The 19,066-nt window shown below is 34.8% G+C and overlaps 1 protein-coding gene across 1 annotated transcript in view; it reads right to left on the reverse strand.

Annotated features, from left to right (window-relative positions):
• Positions 1-7,440: 7,440 nt before the first annotated feature.
• LOC132434263 (copine-8) overlaps positions 7,441-19,066 on the reverse strand; it is a 189,127-nt gene continuing 177,501 nt past the window's right edge. The window contains exons 14-15 of the mRNA XM_060025952.2: positions 16,626-16,699; positions 7,441-9,376 (exon numbers count right to left, since the gene is read on the reverse strand). Of these exons, the coding sequence (XP_059881935.2) occupies positions 9,188-9,376; positions 16,626-16,699 (263 nt within the window). The 3' untranslated portion in view covers positions 7,441-9,187. The remainder of the gene's footprint in view (positions 9,377-16,625; positions 16,700-19,066) is intronic.

A 19,066-nucleotide genomic window follows, 5' to 3' on the forward strand; every position in this document is an offset into this window, starting at 1 on the left:
CAGGAATCTCTTGCATACCTATACACTAATGAAAAATATGAAAGTGAAATCAAGAAAACACTCCCATTTACCATTGCAACAAAAAGAATAAAATATCTAGGAATAAACCTACCTAAGGAGAAAAAAGACCTGTATGCAGAAAAGTATAAGACACTGATGAAAGAAATTAAAGGTGATACAAATAGATAGAGAGATATACTATGTTTTTGGACTGGAAGAATCAACATTGTGAAAATGACTCTACTACCCAAAGCAATCTACAGATTCAATGCAATCCCTATCAAACTACCACTGCAATTTTTCACAGAACTAGAACAAAAAATTTCACAATTTGTATGGAAACACAAAAGACCCTGAATAGCCAAAGCAATCTTGAGAACAAAAAACGGAGCTGGACGAATCAGGCTCCCTGACTTCAGACTATACTACAAAGCTACAGTAACCAAGACAGTATGGTACTGGCACAAAAACAGAAAGATAGATCAATGGAACAGGATAGAAAGCCCAGAGATAAACACACGCACATATGGACACCTTATCTTTGATAAAGGAGGCAGGAATGTACAGTGGAGAAAAGACAGCCTCTAAAATAAGTGGTGCTGGGAAAACTGGACAGGTACATGGAAAAGTACGAGATTAGATCACTCCCTAACACCATACACAAAAATAGGCTCAAAATGGATTAAGAACCTAAATGTAAGGTGAGAAACTATTAAACTCTTAGAGGAAAACATAGGTAGAACACTCTATGACATAAATCACAGCAATATCCTTTTTGACCCACCTCCTAGAGTAATGGAAATAAAAACAAAAATAAACAAATGGGATCTAATGAAACTTCAAAGCTTTTGCACAGCAAAGGAAACCATAAACAAGACCAAAAGACAACCCTCAGAATGGGAGAAAATATTTGCCAATGAAGCAGCTGACAAAGGATTAATTTCCAAAATTTACAAGCAGCTCATGCAGCTCAATAACAAAAAAACAAACAACCCAATCCAAAAATGGACAGAAGACATAAATAGACATTTCTGCAAAAAAGATATACAGACTGCCCACAAACACATGAAAGAATGCTCAACATCATTAATCATTAGAGAAATGCAAATCAAAACTACAATGAGATATCATCTCACACTGGTCAGAATGGCCATCATCAAAAAATCTGGAAACAATAAATGCTGGAGAGGGTGTGGAGAAAAGGGAACCCTCTTGCACTGCTGGTGGGAATGTGAATTGGTACAGCCACTATGGAGAACAGTATGGATGTTCTTTAAAAACCTACAAATAGAACTACCATATGACCCAGCAATCCCACTACTGGGCGTATACCCTGAGAAAACCATAATTCAAAAAGAGTCATGTACCAAAATGTTCATTGCAGCTCTATTTACAATATCCCGGAGATGGAAACATCCTAAGTGTCCATCATCGGATGAATGGATAAAGAAGATGTGGCACATATATACATGGAATATTAGTTAGCCATAAAAAGAAATGAAATTGAGCTATTTGTAATGAGGTGGTTGGACCTAGAGTCTGTCATACAGAGTGAAGTAAGTCAGAAAGAGAAAGACAAATACCGTATGCTAACAGGTATATATGGAATTTAAGGGAAAAAAATGTCATGAAGAACCTAGCGGTGAGACAGGAATAAAGACACAGGCCTACTAGAGAACGGACTTGAGGATATGGTGAGGGGGAAGGGTGAGCTGTGTCAAAGCGAGAGAGAGGCATGGACATATATACACTACTAAACGTAAGGTAGATAACTAGTGGGAAGCAGCCGCGTAGCACAGGGAGATCAGCTTGGTGGTTTGTGACTGCCTGGAGGGGTGGGATGTGGAGGATGGGAGGGAGGGAGACCCAAGAGGGAAGAGATATGGGAACATATGTATATGTATAACTGATTCACTTTGTTATAAAGCAGAAACTAACACACCACTATAAAGCAATTATACCCCAATAAAGATGTTAAAAAAAAAAAAAAAAAGGAAGAGAAAGACAAATACCGTATGCTAACACATATATATGGAATTTAAGAAAAAAAAATATCAGGAAGGACCTCGGTTTAAGACAGGAATAATGACACAGACCTACTAGAGAACGGACTTGAGGATATGCGGAGGGGGAAGGGTGAGCTGTGACAAAGCGAGAGAGAGGCATGGACATATATAAACTACCAAACGTAAGGTAGATAGCTAGTGCGAAGCAGCCTCAGCACAGGGATATCAGCTCGGTGCTTTGTGACCGCCTGGAGGGGTGGGATAGGGAGGGTGGGAGGGAGGGAGACGCAAGAGGGAAGAGATATGGGAACATATGTTTATGTATAACTGATTCACTTTATTATCAAGTAGAAACTAACACACCATTGTGAAGCAATTATACTCCAGTAGAGATGTTAAAAAAAAAAAAGGCAGCATTCTAAATCCCCTCTCCTCACGCAGGAGGAAACAAAGAGGGAAGAAAAAGTCTCTTGCCTATTTGGCATGTTCAGACTTTTTCCCAGACTCCCCCCCTGCTAGCTGTGGTGCACTAACCCCTTCAGGCTGTGTTCACACTGCTCACCCCAGTCCTCTCCCTGTGATATGACCAAAGCCCGAGCCTCAGCTCCCAACCCCACCCCCCTCCCCAGTGGGTGAGCAGACAAGCCGCTCGGGCTCTTGACTGCTGGTGAGCACCAATCCTCTGTGCAGGAATCTCTCCACTTTGCCCTCCGCATCCCTGTTGCTGTGCTCTCCTCCATGGCTCCGAAGTTTTCCCCGGCTGCCACTCGCAGACTCCACCCGCAAAGGGGCTTCCTAGTGTGTGGGAACACTTCCTCCTTCACAGCTCCCTTCCACCGGTGCCGGTCCTGTCCCTATTTTTTGTCTCTGTTTATTCTTTTTTCTTTTGCCCTACCCAGGTTCATGGGGGGTTTCTTGCCTTTTGGGAGGTTTGAGGTCTTCTGTCAGCGTTCAGTAGGTGTTTTATAGGAGCAGTTCCACATGTAGATGTATTTCTGATGTATTTATGGAGAGGAAGGTGATCTCCACGTCTTACTCTTCCGTCATCTTGAAGCTCCTCAAGCATAACTTTTTACAAGTAGATTTCCATTCTTTTGATCTTTAGTAAGTGATACCACGTGCACTCAAAGGAAACTAATTTGATCCTCAGCTCTGTTTCTTTATTAGGAAGTGTATCCTACTTGTGCTAATGACAGAAATTAATCTTCAGTGAATTTTTATTAAGTATCTTCTCATTTTTGTGTCAATTACATATATAGGTAACACAATGGCATAAAATAGTTAAACTAAACACAAGCTGAAAGGACAAGGCATGCTCTTCAGTAAAGTCTTTGGCAGTTGCTGATCCTCTACAAAACAAGTACGTCGGTGAATTCCATCAAACATTTAGAGAAGAGCTAACACCGATCCTTCTCAAACTCATCAAAAAATATTGCAGAGAGAGGTACACTCCCAAATTCATTCTACAAAGCCACCATCACCCTGATACCAAAACCAGAAAAAGATATCACAAAAAAAGAAAATTATAGACCAATATCACTAATGAACATAGATGCAAAAATCCTGAACAAAATACTAGCAAACAGAATCCAACAACATATTAAAAGTATCATACACCATGATCAAGTGGGATTTATCCCAGAGATGCAAGGATTCTTCAATATATGCAAATCAATCAATGAGATACACCATATTAACAAATTAAGTAATAAAAGCCATATGATCATCTGAATAGATGCAGAAAATCTTTTGAGAAAATTCAACACCCATTTATGATAAAAACTCTCCAGAAAATGAGCATAGAGGAAACCTACCTCAACATAATAAAAGCCATATATGACAAACTCACAGCAAGCATCATACTCAATGGTGAAAAACTGAAAGCATTTCCACTAAAATCAGGAACAAGACAAGGATGTCTACTCTTGCCACTCTTATTCAACATAGTTTTGGAAGTCCTAGCCATGGCAATCGAGAAGAAAAAGAAATAAAAAGAATACAAATTGGAAAAGAAGAACTAAAACTGTCACTGCAGATGACATGATACTAAACATAGAAAATCCTGAAGATGCCACCAGAAAACTATTAGAACTCAACAATTAATTTGGTAAGGTTGCAGGATACAAAATTCATGCACAGAAATCTCTTGCATTCCTATACACTAACAATGAAAAATCAGAAAGAGAAATTAAGGAAACAACCCCATTTACCATCACAACAAAAAGAACAAAATACCTAGGAATAAACCTACCTAAGGAGGTGAAAGACGTTTACTCAGAAAACTATAAAACACTGATGAAAGAAATCAAATATGACATAAACAGATGGAGAAATATACTGTTCGTGGATTGGAAGAATCAATATGGTGAAAACGACTATACCACCCAAAGCAATGTACAGATTCAGTGCTATCCCTATCAAACTACCAATGGCATTCTTCCCAGAGTCAGAACAAAAAATTTTATAATTCGTATAGGAACACAAAAGACCTGAATAACCAAAGCAATCTTGAGAAAGAAAAATGGAGCTGGAGGAATTCAGGCTCCCTGACTTCAAACTAAGCTACAGTAATCAAGACAGTATGGTACTGGCACAAAAACAGAAGTATAGATCAATGGAATAGGATAGAAAGCCCAGAGATAAACACATGCACATATAGTCACCTAATTTATGACAAAGGAGACAAGAACATACATACAATGGAGAAAAGAGAGCCTCTTCAATAAGTGGTGCTGGGAAAACTGGACAGATACATGTAAAAGAATGAAATTAGAACACTACATAACACCATACACAAAAATAAACTCCATATGGATTAAAGACCTAAATGTAAGACCAGACACTATCAAACTCTTAGAGAAAAATACAGGAAAAACACTCTGACATAAACCACAGCAAGATCTTTTTTGACTCACCTCCCAGAGTAATGAAGATAAAAACAAAAATAAACAAATGGGACCTAATTAAACTTAAAGGCTTTTGCCCAGCAAAGGAAACTACAAACAGGACAAAAAGACAACCCTCAAAATGGGAGAAAATATTTGCAAATGAAACAACGGACAAAGGATTAATCTCCAAAATATACAAACAGCTCATGGAGCTCAACATTAAACAAACAAACAACCCCCCCCCCCAAAAAAAAAGTGGGCAGAAGATCTAAATAGACATTTCTCCAAAGAAGACATACAGGTGGCCAAGAGGCACATGAAAAGATGTTCAACATCACTAATTATTAGAGCAATGCAAATCAAAACTACAATGAGGTATCACCTTACATGGTCAGAATGGCCATTATTAAAAAATGTAGAAACAATAAATGTTGGAAAGTGTTGGTGAGAAGGGAGCCCTCCTGCATGTTGGTGGGAATGTAAATTGATACAATCATTATGGAGGACAGTATGGAGGTTCCTTAAAAAACTAAAACTACCATATGACCCAGCAATCCCACTATTGGGCATATACCCTGAGAAAATCATAATTCAAAAAGAGTCAGGTACCACAATGTTCATTGCAGCACTATTTCCAATAGCCAGGACATGGAACCAACCTAAATGTCCATTGACAGATGAATGGATAAATAAGATGTGGCACATATATACAATGGAATATTACTCAGCCATAAAAGGAAACGCAATTGAGTTTTTTGTAGTTAGGTGGATGGACCTAGAAACTGTTATACAGAGTGAAGTAAGTCAGAAATAGGAAAACAAATACCATATGCTAACGCATATATACGGAATCTAAAAAAAAAAAAAAAATGTTTCTGATGAACCTAGGGGCAGGACAGGAATAAAGACGCAGATATAGAGAATGGACTTGAGGACACGGGGAGGGGGAAGTGTAAGCTGGGACGAAGTGAGAGAGTGGCATGGACATATATACACTACCAAATATAAAATAGATAGCTAGTGGGAAGCAGCAGCATAGCACAGGGAGATCAGTTCGGTGCTTTGCAACAAACTAGAGGGGTGGTATAGGGAGCATGGGAGGGAGGCTCTAGAGGGAGGGGATATGGGGATATATGTGTGCATATGGCTGATTCACTTTGTTGTACAACAGAAACTAACACAGTATTGTGAAGTAATTTTACTCCAATAAAGATGTATTAAAAAAACCCACAACCACATCGACCTCATCCTTTTGAGAGAAACCTCTTTATGTTCTAAACTGATGATAAGCCACAGTTAAAAAAAAAAAAAAGTACATGAGTCCCCCTAATTGTCTTCACCAAGTCTAAAGAACAAAATAGCCTATGCTACATACCTACTGTCACTGCTGCCCCCCAACACTATTCAGAGTTTTATCTACCGTTTCTTTCCTCCCCATATTACATGCTGGGAGAGAGAATTTTAAAAGTAGTGGTTGAATCATCTGATGTTCTTTAATTGCAACAGTTATACTCCCTAGTCACACATTACAGTAACCTGGAAAGCTTTGAAAATTTACTTATTCCAGGTGCCATTAAATCATATTTTCCGGTGTTGGGAAGACAAGACGCCCTAAACAAAGTAAAATAGTTTATATATAATATGAGGTGATTAATATGTTAAAATGCAAAGCAAAAGTGAGTTCATAGAAGGTAGTGATTATTGTTAGCTGAAGTTTTAAAAGAACATAGATGGAGTTGGGGCTTGAGTTAGAACATTCAAATAATATCCTAGGTGGAGGCCTAAGGAGAGAGCTTGATGGAAGGAAAAATTATGAACTATGCCTGAGTCTCCAAATGAACTCAAATTGGTTGGGGAAGAGGATTGAGACAAGCCTGGATAGTTTTAATATTCATTTGGGAAGCAATGGAAATTGATATTATATAACCGGCTAAAACCAGATGATGGAGATGATTGAATAGAAGGCTGAGGGTTCATCCTGTAGTTAAAATGGTTTTCATCAGAGAGGAAGGGAAAGGGACTAGAGAGAGAGAACAGCATCCAAAGCTCTTGGGGGTCTTGAGGGTGCCCAGTTATAGTCCTGCTGTTTTCTGCAGCAGGTTTGATGATTTGGAGCTATCACTCTTCTCTCGATACATATCTTTCTCATTGCTCATTACCTAATGCTCATATCCCTGATACCCAGATTGTATGTGCAACTATTGGAATGTGTTTGCATTTATGGAATATGTCTCTGGTATTATTCATTGTACATCTCCTAACAGCAACTCACAAAATTTAAGTAGTTTCACAATGGTAATGAGCTCTACTCTAGTTACATAGTCTTGGATAAATCACCTAATCCCTTCAGTCTTGATTTTTTCATTTATGCAACAAAGAGACAAGTCTAGGTATTTTCTAATCTTATGTATAGAACTAACATCACATACATTTCTTATGGTTATTCTCAGCCATACAAATGATAAGGCTTGTAACTGGGACTGTTTCTTAACCATTTGCCCCCACTAGGTTTGGGCACACTATTATTTAAATAAAGAAGTGTACATCTTTCATTTTCTCTGATCAATTCAAATAAAAATAACATGTTTGACAAAAAGGAAATAATATTGATCTTATTTATTTTCGTTCTTTAGAACTTATGAATGAAGGCAAATAATACAATTGTAGGCTAATAAACTATACTGACATAAATATTTGAGACCAGTAAAGGAAATCATCAGATTCCATGTCATTTATACATAAAGTTTACAGAGCAAATAGTTAATCTTTAAAAGATTTTAATGCATACTCCAAAATGGACAATTTAGGAGTACATAATTATATAACATCGATTCTGTTAGATATGTGAATGTATATATTTTTGTTTTCCGTAAAATAGTTTCATGCTTATAAAAGTCACCCTTAGTCAACGTGGGACAAAGAGAACAACATACAGTAGAAATAAACCAGTAGTAAATAGGGTATAAGTAAGGAAAATATTATAAAGCAGTTACATTGTTGACACAAAAGAAAAAAAATAAATTCACTTTTCTATTACTTAAAGGTAATTCACAATCATTTCCAGGAATTCTGTGAGAATTTAAGGCCATTTGTTCTAAAGATATGTTTTAATTTAGACACAACTGTCATTCTTGTCACAAAACTGCAATTCTCATAAAAACTGTACATGCAAAAACTCTTTACAATTAATTGTGGATAGGCAGATCAGTCAGTGTATAGGAGTGGGTTATTTCACAAATGTGTTGTGCACTACGTCACATGGTTGTGTATATTTAACTGGGAATTTCGCAAAAAACTTCCAGCCTGTGCACCCTGCGTGGCAACTTGGAAAGGAATGCAAATCAAGAGAGCCAGTATCCCTTTGACTTAAAATATCTAGACAAGGTACAATGAAATAGAAAGTTTAAAACATCTGCTACATGGTTCACAGTCAAATATTCTGGATTTTAGTCTTTCTACATAGTATTGTAATATAAAGATGCTACTTTTTACACCAAGTATTTTCTGTGCATTTACAGTTCACGATGTTTGACTTTTTATTATTTCTACTTAGCATTACAAAACATAAACAAATTGCAGTCTAAATTTAGAACCCAAACTTCATGAAAAATGCATGTTCTTTCAGAATACACATCTGCTAAGTGTAAACTCCCATACTTGGCAAATGGCACAGAGGAACTGATTACTAAGCAGATACAGCTTCATAAGACAATTCACTTACTGAGAAATATAAAAGTATCTTTACCTTCCCTTGCTTGCAATTGCATTTCTCCAGACAGTCATTCAAAGAGATATTGCTCTTGTGATTATAGCTATTGCAATTTAGAAGACAAAGAATTCAATATTCAAAACTTGTATTCTTAAGAACAGTTATAAAAGTATTGGAATCTAAAAAGTAGTAACATGTAAACATTGATATAGAGAGACTGCTTTCCTATATACATAGCAGTCAAGGACAATATTTGAGTTAAAAACACAGGTTGTGCTTTTTCCCAACAGTACATTGGAAATTAGCTGTTTCTGTCTAGAAAACATTTAAAGATTCAGAGAATACATCCATATTTTGCTTCAAGCATTTAAACAATTTTTCTGTTGCTCATGCAACAACCGTATTTACAGTTTTGGTTTAGGAAGATAATAAATTTTGGATCCAAGAAAGCATACAAACCAATACTGCTGAAACCAAACTGAGAAACGTATCTCATTCCCTGGTTCCTTATAGAGCACCAGAAGAAAAGCATGGACTCAGCAGTTCTAACTGAAGTGTAGTTACATTAGCATTTTGGAGCACAGTCATATTTGAGTATGTAACACATGTGTAGGTGGGGTGTACGGGGGAGGTGCAGGTGATGGCTTGATTCCTCTGGTCCTCATGTAGGAGAGAAACTGCTCTGGGATCTCCGCTAGGACATCTTTAGCTAATCTAGCCATGCTGAGTATGTGGTTTCCGCTTCTGTCAATATAATCTCTGAATGGCACAAACTAAATCAGAGGTGAAAGAAAGTTATTTAACAGACCTTAGCATGCTATTTAAATAAATAAAAAAATAGACACAAAAACCAACATATGTAAACATTTGGTTGTAGGAGAATCAGAGAAGCCTGGAGTAATGGTGAGATGCATGATAATAACTATGCATTTTAAAGATATTTGATTTATTACAAATAGCTCTAACAGTGACCACAACTTTCTAATATATACTTTACCTAAAAAGGGATGTAATCTTTACCTATGTTTTTCCCCACAATAACTCTTGTCTCTGGGTCCTGTACACCCATCATGTTGCTACACGTATTCTGCAGTTTTGAGTTCTACACCTAATTGGATGGAGCATTATCTTCTTCAGGGCTCAGTTTCTTGTCAAATGGAATTAATGCATGCTTAATTCAGCTTTCAATGTAGAAGTATTATTCAAATCAGGGTTAAAAATAATGTATATTGTTAAAGAGTCCTAAACACATGTAAAGTATTTTTAATTATATTACTAGACCATCAAATCACATGGACAATGAATACAAAATTTACACAGTTCACATTAGTAGGTACCCAAAATATTCAGTACATTGAATCATGCCCCAAATGTTTGTTTTTTATATCTGTTATTTGGAAAGGCAAAAAATAAACAACCAAAAACCCTCAGTATAAGATTTTGGTATACTTCTCATTGAAATATCATCAAATATCAATATTCTTATTTTTACATTACATAAAAATGATTGTTCTATCTTTATATAAACAATCATGTGAGAATAATTATCACTGAATACTCTGGCAATAGATTGCCTGATTCCATTCTCATTTATAATGGTTACTTAATAAACACTGTGCTGTTTGTTGGCATTAGTTCAATTTCCCCTTACAGACATCATGATTCTTGAAAGCAACTGGGAATGATTGTAATTGTTAATGTTGTGATAGTTTGGGGACACAGTAATTTTAGGTCTTGGAGAAAAGGCACAGCGAAGACATTTCAGGAGGTTGAACAATTTTCAAATATAATATTTTAAAGTTTATATTAAATCAGTTTTTCCTCCAGAGAAACAGAGAGTGTTCACACTCTCATCTCATACTGTAATGTAACTGTTTTAAATTTATTTTGAAAAATTTACTTTTGATTTAAGCAGTTACTCAAGATGTGCCTTCAGAAAATTAACTTTTATTAGGAAACAGACTTTAAACCACTGAGGTTGCGACAGATAAAACAGGTTAAAATGTTAAGAAATCAAATAGCAAATGTAATACCATTTATGAAGTGAAAGCAGTCTCTTTTAAGGAAGAGCAGAAAAGTAGTCCTTTCTTTTTAAAATAAGGTACCTTATAGACAGAAGCATACACATATGACCATAATTTTACCCTGTCTTGATACCAGGTGGAAAACTCAGCACAACTTTTAGAAAAGTGTGATAGAAAGGTGACAAATCTTTCTCTTACCATAAAGGTAGCTAAGTAAGGGTAAGGAAAAACTAACAGAGTGAATATAATATTCAGCTGAGAAGAGAAATAGGAGGATATGAACATTTGTGAAGTCATATTATCTGACTTGGACAAGACCTGACAAAGAGGTGCAAACAAATTTAGGTTTATTTTTCTCTCTGAAACTATAATTAGAAAGGTAAGAAAATAAGAATCAACATAGTGAGGGATTAATAAGAAAAAGATCTCTAATTTCAGCTATAGCTTATTTCATTCTTATTTTAAAAGGCATAGTAGTTTTTTAAAATTTAGTAATGATATGGTTAGTATATACATAATTACCTTTTTAAAATTTTATTTATTTTTTAACATCTTTATTGGAGTATAATTGCTTTACAATGGTGTGTTAGTTTCTACTTTATAACAAAGTGAATCAGCTATACATATACATAATTATCTTTTAAACTATTTGTTAGGAGATCAGTTTTTGAAGAATCTATAGCTAATACCTACATTTCAGGGAAATGGCAACACTCTAGCAGATAGTTGATACTTCTCTAGGGAAGGGGGATATTATACCTGCTGTGTTTTTCCTTTACCTCAACTTTGCTCTTATATTTACTTTTACTTTGGTCTTTACTCTTCTCTTAGACCATGGTAATTAAATTCAATTATCTTTTTACTCCCTATTCTCAGAAACTCTGGAATTAGACTTCCCACGTTCAGATGCTGGTTCTGCTGCTTATTAGCTGTGTGGTGTTGGTATTCTCTCTGACTCAGTTTCCTCTTCTATAAAATGAGGATCATAATAATAATGCCTACTTCATTAGGTTGCTGTATTAAATAAGTCAACACATAAGTGCATAAAATAGTGTTCAACCCATAATATGTACAGTATGATAGTCATTATTATTACTATTCATTAATTTATAAATTATGTGCAATATAAATATGAGACTTTTCTTTCTAGTCTTTTCTTTACATTCATATCAAACTTTAACTATTTTTACCAATTTTTTATCTCTTTCAAACTCAGGTACCAGTATTATAATCTAAAACTGTAATTCCTGACCTTTTTGTTATTTTAAAACACCTGCTGTTTCACCTTTCCAGCAAATGCTACAGGATGTGCTAAATTTTTTATTGAAGTAAATATAAATTCATTTTTAAGAATGTTATGATACTCTGGAATGTCAAAACTAAGATTCATAATCACTGTTCTCATAATACATACACTTTTACTCATCTTTAAAACATGTTCATAAACAATGGGTAAGAAAGAAATCTTAATTTTCAGCCAAGGAGGGAAGTATATATCTCATTTAACTTACATTTGCTAAATGCGGGCACAGATTCTGATACGTCCCTTGAGTATTAAGGGACCTTGCCCCTGGGTTAAGCGTAACTGTTATAGCAAGTGATATTATCAACAGGAGCAACTCTTATCCCACATGTGTGTTGGGAGCAGAGAAAAAGATGTTGAGAATCTTCTACTCACTAACCTAAATTATCTAATCCTTTTCCAAAGGAATATTCATCTCTTCAGTCAAGTCATGAGGCACTTCCCTAAGTGAGAGATGAAAATGACAAGTGTCTCTGTTTCCTTTACCTCTTATTAATGTTAAACCTTACACTTTTGATGACAAAAATATATTCTCTTTCTTTTTGGATTATTGCTGATATCCTTCTACAGTAACAATTTTCCACTCAACTTCTCAGACCCCTCTGTTTATTGTCCCTTTTAATCACTAATTTCTGATCACTGTACCTGGGGACCTCCTGTTCAAAATAACACTCACACATTTGTGAATGTATGTTGATCACTGACTATTACCACAAATTAACTTGGACCCTTAAACTGTTCAGGTTAGAGGAACAAATCAATTTTTACTTTGCACTCATTTATCCCATTCATATGAAGAATACAAATAAATGCATTCTGTTCAGTTGAAATATACCATTTCCTTGACACACTACATCTTTTTTTTAGCATCTATCCTGTACAAGGAAAATGTTCTATGTAGTTGCTCTAACAGCTAGCTCTGCCTATTTGTGAAAAAAGTTTGAATCAGTTTGGGCAAATGAGCTTTTAGTTGTGGTTCTGCTCAATTTTATTTGATTGCTCCTACTTTGCAGAGCTCCATTAGTGATTTTCAAGTCTAAGCCTTCAAGGTAATTATTCTCCTTCTAATGAAAGATATGATTTAAATATAATTTTTAAGGGAGTGATAGGCTGGACAGCAGCTGAATGCAGCCAGGAGAAATGATATTGCATTATATACAATGGCCAATCCACAGCACAAGCAAGCAAACAAACAAATGGAAAGCCTTTACATATATTGATTTAAGAAAATAATTCATTTAAGTTTTAGAATAACAACCATAGAATTTCTTCCTGCATACTGTTTATATTATAGTCATATGAGAGTGAATCTTGAGGCAATGAACATAATCACACATAAGACTGACTACAGTGTCATATGTCAAGGTACAGTTACTATGAAACAGTGACATAAAAATGCCTTCCCACTGGACTATGCCAAAATACTAATAATAATAACTGAAACTGATATTAATGCATTTGTTGAGCAACTGGTAGGTGAGAGGCCTTCTGCTAAGTGATTTAGTACAATATCTCATTCAGTTTCTTACAAAACAAAAAGGTAAGAGAGCCTAAATAGACCCTATTTTCTGATATTATTTTAGCCAGCAGTGTTTATAGCATTGATTATGATGGCTTAGATATTTCCTGGTGGTAAGAAGATTGACAATATTATTCTTGGTGTGCCCTTGCAACTCCAATATTATAAATATTCAAGAATCTTTCTATTCTTAAAAATAACTCATTTAAAAAATGTTTTAGTGAATGGTAGGACCAGGAAACCTGTAATGGTGGAAGGTTTTAAAATTTTATTCAAGGTGAAGAGAAAAAATGGTAATTCTTGAACACAATGTGATATATAAATGTTTACCTTGGGAACTTTTTTCTTTTTTTTTTTTTGCTGTATGTGGGCCTTTCACTGTTGTGGCCTCTCCCGTTGTGGAACACAGGCTCCGGATGCGCAGGCTCAGCGGCCATGGCTCACGGGCCTAGCCGCTCTGCGGCATGTGGAATCTTCCCAGACTGGGGCACGAACCCGTGTCCCCTGCATCGGCAGGCGGACTCTAAACCACTGCGCCACCAGAGAAGCCCAGTGGGAACTATTTTTTTTTTTTTTGCGGTACGTGGGCCTCTCACTGTTGTGGCCTCTCCCGTTGCGGAGCACAGGCTCCAGACGCGCAGGCTCAGCGGCCATGGCTTACGGGCCCAGCCACTCCGCAGCATGTGGGACCTTCCCAGACCGGGGCACGAACCCGTGTCCCCTGCATCGGCAGGCGGACCCCCAACCATTGCGCCACCAGGGAAGCCCCGGGAACTATTTTTATTAGACCAAATACCATTTAGCAACTTTTCCATGAAATTAGAAAAGGGTGCATCAGATATCCTTAACTAAATATAGACATGTAAGTCAAGGTGTCACTGTCATTCAGGAGGCTACTAATTCTCTGGGAAGATTTTAGTTTCCTGTTCAGTATCTGTGAGATCTCATGACTCTTTCAGTTCAACTTTACATGGTAGAATCCCTTGAGTGTTTAGCTATATCGTCAGGTGTCTTCAAAATCTTTGGTGATCTCAGTGTCACTTAATGGTGATAGATTAGTCTCAAGATTTTGACTTTCAATGAGAGGAAATATATAATTATATATATATATATATATATATATGTGTGTGTGTGTGTGTGTGTGTGTGTGTTTATGTATCTTATACTGATAAGTAACAAAGTATTTTCATGTCTGTTACTTCCTCTGAGACTCACCACATCATGGAAAGAGCAAAGATAAAAGAATGGAGAGTCTGGAGGTAACAAATGAAAGGCTCAAAGGAGATTTACTGACTTGTTCAAGATCATAGATCTGAGTCCTATCTCACTGTTCTGTCCAATGTAGCATATCCAATTAGAGATGAAATACTTTCATGATCAAGGGAATTTTTGTTTTATAAATAAAATAACCAACAACTGTTGGTTGTCACTAACATAACATGTTAATCCTCTTAAAGTAAATCTTAATGATGTGAGCAACCTTAACTATCTTCTAAGGGAGAGAGTAATACCAGTTTCCCTTAAGCAGCATTTAAATGATACTATGAGATATAAAGCTGTCTCTTTTAACTTTGTAAAAATGCATTACAACAGCAACATAATACATTTTAAAGGACTTCAAATTCATACTTCCATGCAGTAATTTGATTTTTTGGTTACTGTGAACTAGACATTATGGAGAGATTTTTAGGAAAAGTGTAATTACTTGGACTTATAATTATGCTAATCAGCATAAGGTGAATAATCGCGGGTCTACTTAAAAACAACAAAACATCGTGGGATTCTTAAATAGATGACCACATCAACATGTTCCCTTTCTCAGCTGCTTTTAAATGAATTATTCATGTGTGCGTGCTTTTTACACTACCAAGAACATTAGGTTAAAATGTTAACATTTTAATGTTAATATTTAAACATTAGGTTTAAATCATATTTAATTATCTTCTTAAAAAACTGTTATACAGATATTTCTATTTTAAAACTTAATTTTGCTGACTGATGAAGAAGAATGCTTTATCTTTGTCAAGATTAATCTTTATAATATATTTACAGATTATTTTACATTATTCTCCCTCTCTAATTTTTAAAATTATTTTTGTTGTATTTTACCGAGTTCTATTTCAGTAATGTAATGTATTTTATATATACTATCTGATAAAATCTTTAAACAATGCCAGAACACTGAAGTTTAGAAAGCTTATCCTTATCACAGTGGACAATCCAGGATTTGAACCAAATTCTCTTGGATTCCAAATTAGATTATCTTAATGACTGTATTATGGGTGAATATATAGGTTATTATTTAGGAGATAATATTGTTTGCTCCTTTAAGTGCTCAAATTGTACTGAGAACTTTCCTTTCCATTTAGTCTTCCCTTCACAGTCTTTTTCTGCTTCTGACTTCCTAAAAGATATGAAGATTCTAAAGTATGCAGAAATTTAGTTGATTTAATTCCTTTGTTTCAATTATAAATTTTAACTGCCTTTTTTCTTTCTATTCACTCCCAGAATAGTAGGCTTTAGTTAAGTATTTTTCTTGATTCTAATAGAATTATGAATCATATATATGTCTATATATCTATATATAGAGATATATAATCTATTATTATATTTTATTATAGTATTATACATATTATTATGTTACCATGTATTATATTAATATTATTATTTATATATTTTATATAATTTTTATATTTATATATAATTATAAGATCTATTTTTCCACTTTTCTAACCATAACCTATGGGAGAAATAGAACAAAATCTACATTTTTGGTTTGTTTCTACTGAGTTTACTTACACTGAATATGTATCAGCTGCCTTAAAATACATTTAATCTTTATTGAGGTCTAAGTAATAAATAATCATTAAAAGCCTGTTATATTTCTAGCTTTTAATTTTACTAAAGATCTCAATGATATTTTATGGTAATAATAAAGTAGGAAAAGACACTTATTAACAATTCTATTTTATATATGGTGAACATGAAGTATGGGTGAAAGTAATTTGGTGCTTATTCTAAGCCATTACTTAACATGCATTTTATAGAGAATCAACTGCCTAAATTAAACAGAACCTGAGACGCTTGATTTCAATTTAAACTCTTCATTTACAAATCAGAGCTGACACGGGCTCTTCACAATGAACAAAATAAATAATTTTCATTAAATTTCTTACCTGCACAATGTCCCTTTCAGCATATTTTCCTCTGGAGGAAACTCTTACATCATCTCCATCCAATTCAACCATTGCTTGAAAATAAAATAGGATCATTTATTCAGTGCATTTTAGCTAAATACTATAACAAATGTAGGCAATAATGAAATCAAGATGTATGAAGTAGCAATATGTCCTATGCCAAAGGCAGGAAGCTTGTTGATCCTTTCATCTCCTCGGTGATTTCTTCCACAAAACTTAACTGAGTGCAAATTTTACAAGCGGAGAAAGCAAGCTAAGACCTCATGTGACCCTTTGAAAGATGAGGAGAGCCTGTGCAGTGTAGAAGTCTTTAGGTACATCTCCCCATTCTATAGATCCTTAACTCTGGATTACATGCTTACATGACTGATTCAGCAAGTGATGCTAATTCATTCAATTTTAATTTTTTCTTTCTAATTTAAGAAACTAGGCTCTAATCATTATAGAACTTCCAATAACAATTTGAACTTTATTCTCTTTGAAACTACACAAAGCTATATAATCATATTGTCTGTAATCTTTTTATGAATAGATTTAAAAACAAAAAGGCATTTTCTCTGCTCTTACAGTGATTGGATAAAGCATGAAATTTCTGAAGTATGATTTTTTTGTTGATTAAAAATAATTTCAACATTACATAGGTCAACTGGTATTTGGGAATGCTGTGATATAACGGGACAGCTGGTATACAATAATGTTACGCTGCAATTAAGAACATTTTCCAGAGTTTAATGTTTCAGTGAGAATCTCTAAATAACTAATTACACGAGGAATGCTAATTTGTACTTAAAGTATATTCTCGTACTAATAATCCATTTTGTATGCACATGATATTCACCAGACTCCAGAGAGCCACTTGCAATTATGTTTGCTTTGTCGCCTTCTAAAATATATTAGAATACAATCCTAACCTTTTCACTATTTTCCTCAGTGCTTGGATAATGCATTTGGGTTAAAGATATTTTACTCTTTTTTCCTATTTTATATTTTTTTGATTGAGGTATAATTGACAAATAACATTATATTATTTTTAGCTATATAACATAATGATTCGCTACTTGTATATATTGTGAAATGATCACCACAATAAGTCTAGTTGACCATACATAATTAAAAATTTTTTTCTTCTCATGAGAACTTTTAATATCTATTCTCTTAGCAACCTTCATATATGCAATACACTATTAACTATACTAACCACACTGTACATTACATTCGTGCGATATACTTATTTTAAAACTGGAAGTTTTTACCTTTTGACTTCCTTCACCCACTTCACCCACCTCCAATGCTGGCAAGCCTTTGGCAACCACCAATCTGTTTTCTATATCTATAAGCTTTTTTTTTTAAAAAACAGGTTTTGAGTTTTACTTTTCTACACATGTTCAGGAATCAATGTCTGGGCTGAAACATTGCCAGTACACCTAACTGTTAGTGAGCCATCATCCAATAATCTCCTTAGATATATATGTCATAATTTAGTAATGTAAATTACCAATAATAAGGTAATTAACTTATTCAAAATATAAAAGAACTATTTTTTTCTCTCCTACTTATTAGGGATTTAAATAGGAAAATTCTTTATACTCAGATATTTTCAATAGTTAATTCCTTTTTTTGGTCTAAGTTTGTTTTCAAAATTTTCATATTACTTTGAGACATAAATGTACACTGATTGTGACATGCCAGCAATTGGAGAATCTTCTCCTTTATTATCTAGTTTGCTAATAACTCCTAACAATTACCCTATACTCACTCTAAAATGGGAAACAAAAATTAGATGATAATCTGAGCCTCACCTTCTGCAATCCTCTACAATCTCCATTGGCCTTTGTAAGTGTTCTACTTCAATTAAAGAAAGTGACAGTTATTCAGGCAATAGTGTAATAGAATGAGATCCTATAAAATATCTCCCACTTTTCAGTATGTCCTTTGAGTTAAAAGGCTATGGGTAGCAGAATTGGAGGCTACACTTTTGAGAACAAGGAGAAAAGAAATGGCATATAAGTGGTGGAAGGGAAATGTTCACCCTTCAGTTTTTCAGATCATCTAGTCCTCAAGGAGCCTGAAATTGTAAGCAGAGGTTCCCCATCAGTACCCGTCTCTGGAAAAAAGATGTATAAGATACAGACCTGTATTTCTTTCTAGCCTTGGGAGACAAAATCATGTTAGAATCCCTTATAGTTCTCTCCCTTTCCTAACTTGTATCAAAGCAGTTAACCAGATGCTACTTTAATTTGACTTTTTGCCTTTTAAGGATAAAGAAATCCTGCTTTGAGAAATTATACAGAAAGTTTTAAATTGTTCTCATTGAAATAAAGAAACAAGACATTTAAATACTCATGAATCTAGTAGTTTATTTATATTTCCTCTACCTTCAAATAATGAATGGCAAAATGCTGCATTTCTTGCCTGTGCAA

This window comes from Delphinus delphis, chromosome 11, assembly GCF_949987515.2.
Source record: "Delphinus delphis chromosome 11, mDelDel1.2, whole genome shotgun sequence".
Taxonomy (NCBI): Eukaryota; Metazoa; Chordata; class Mammalia; order Artiodactyla; family Delphinidae; genus Delphinus; species Delphinus delphis.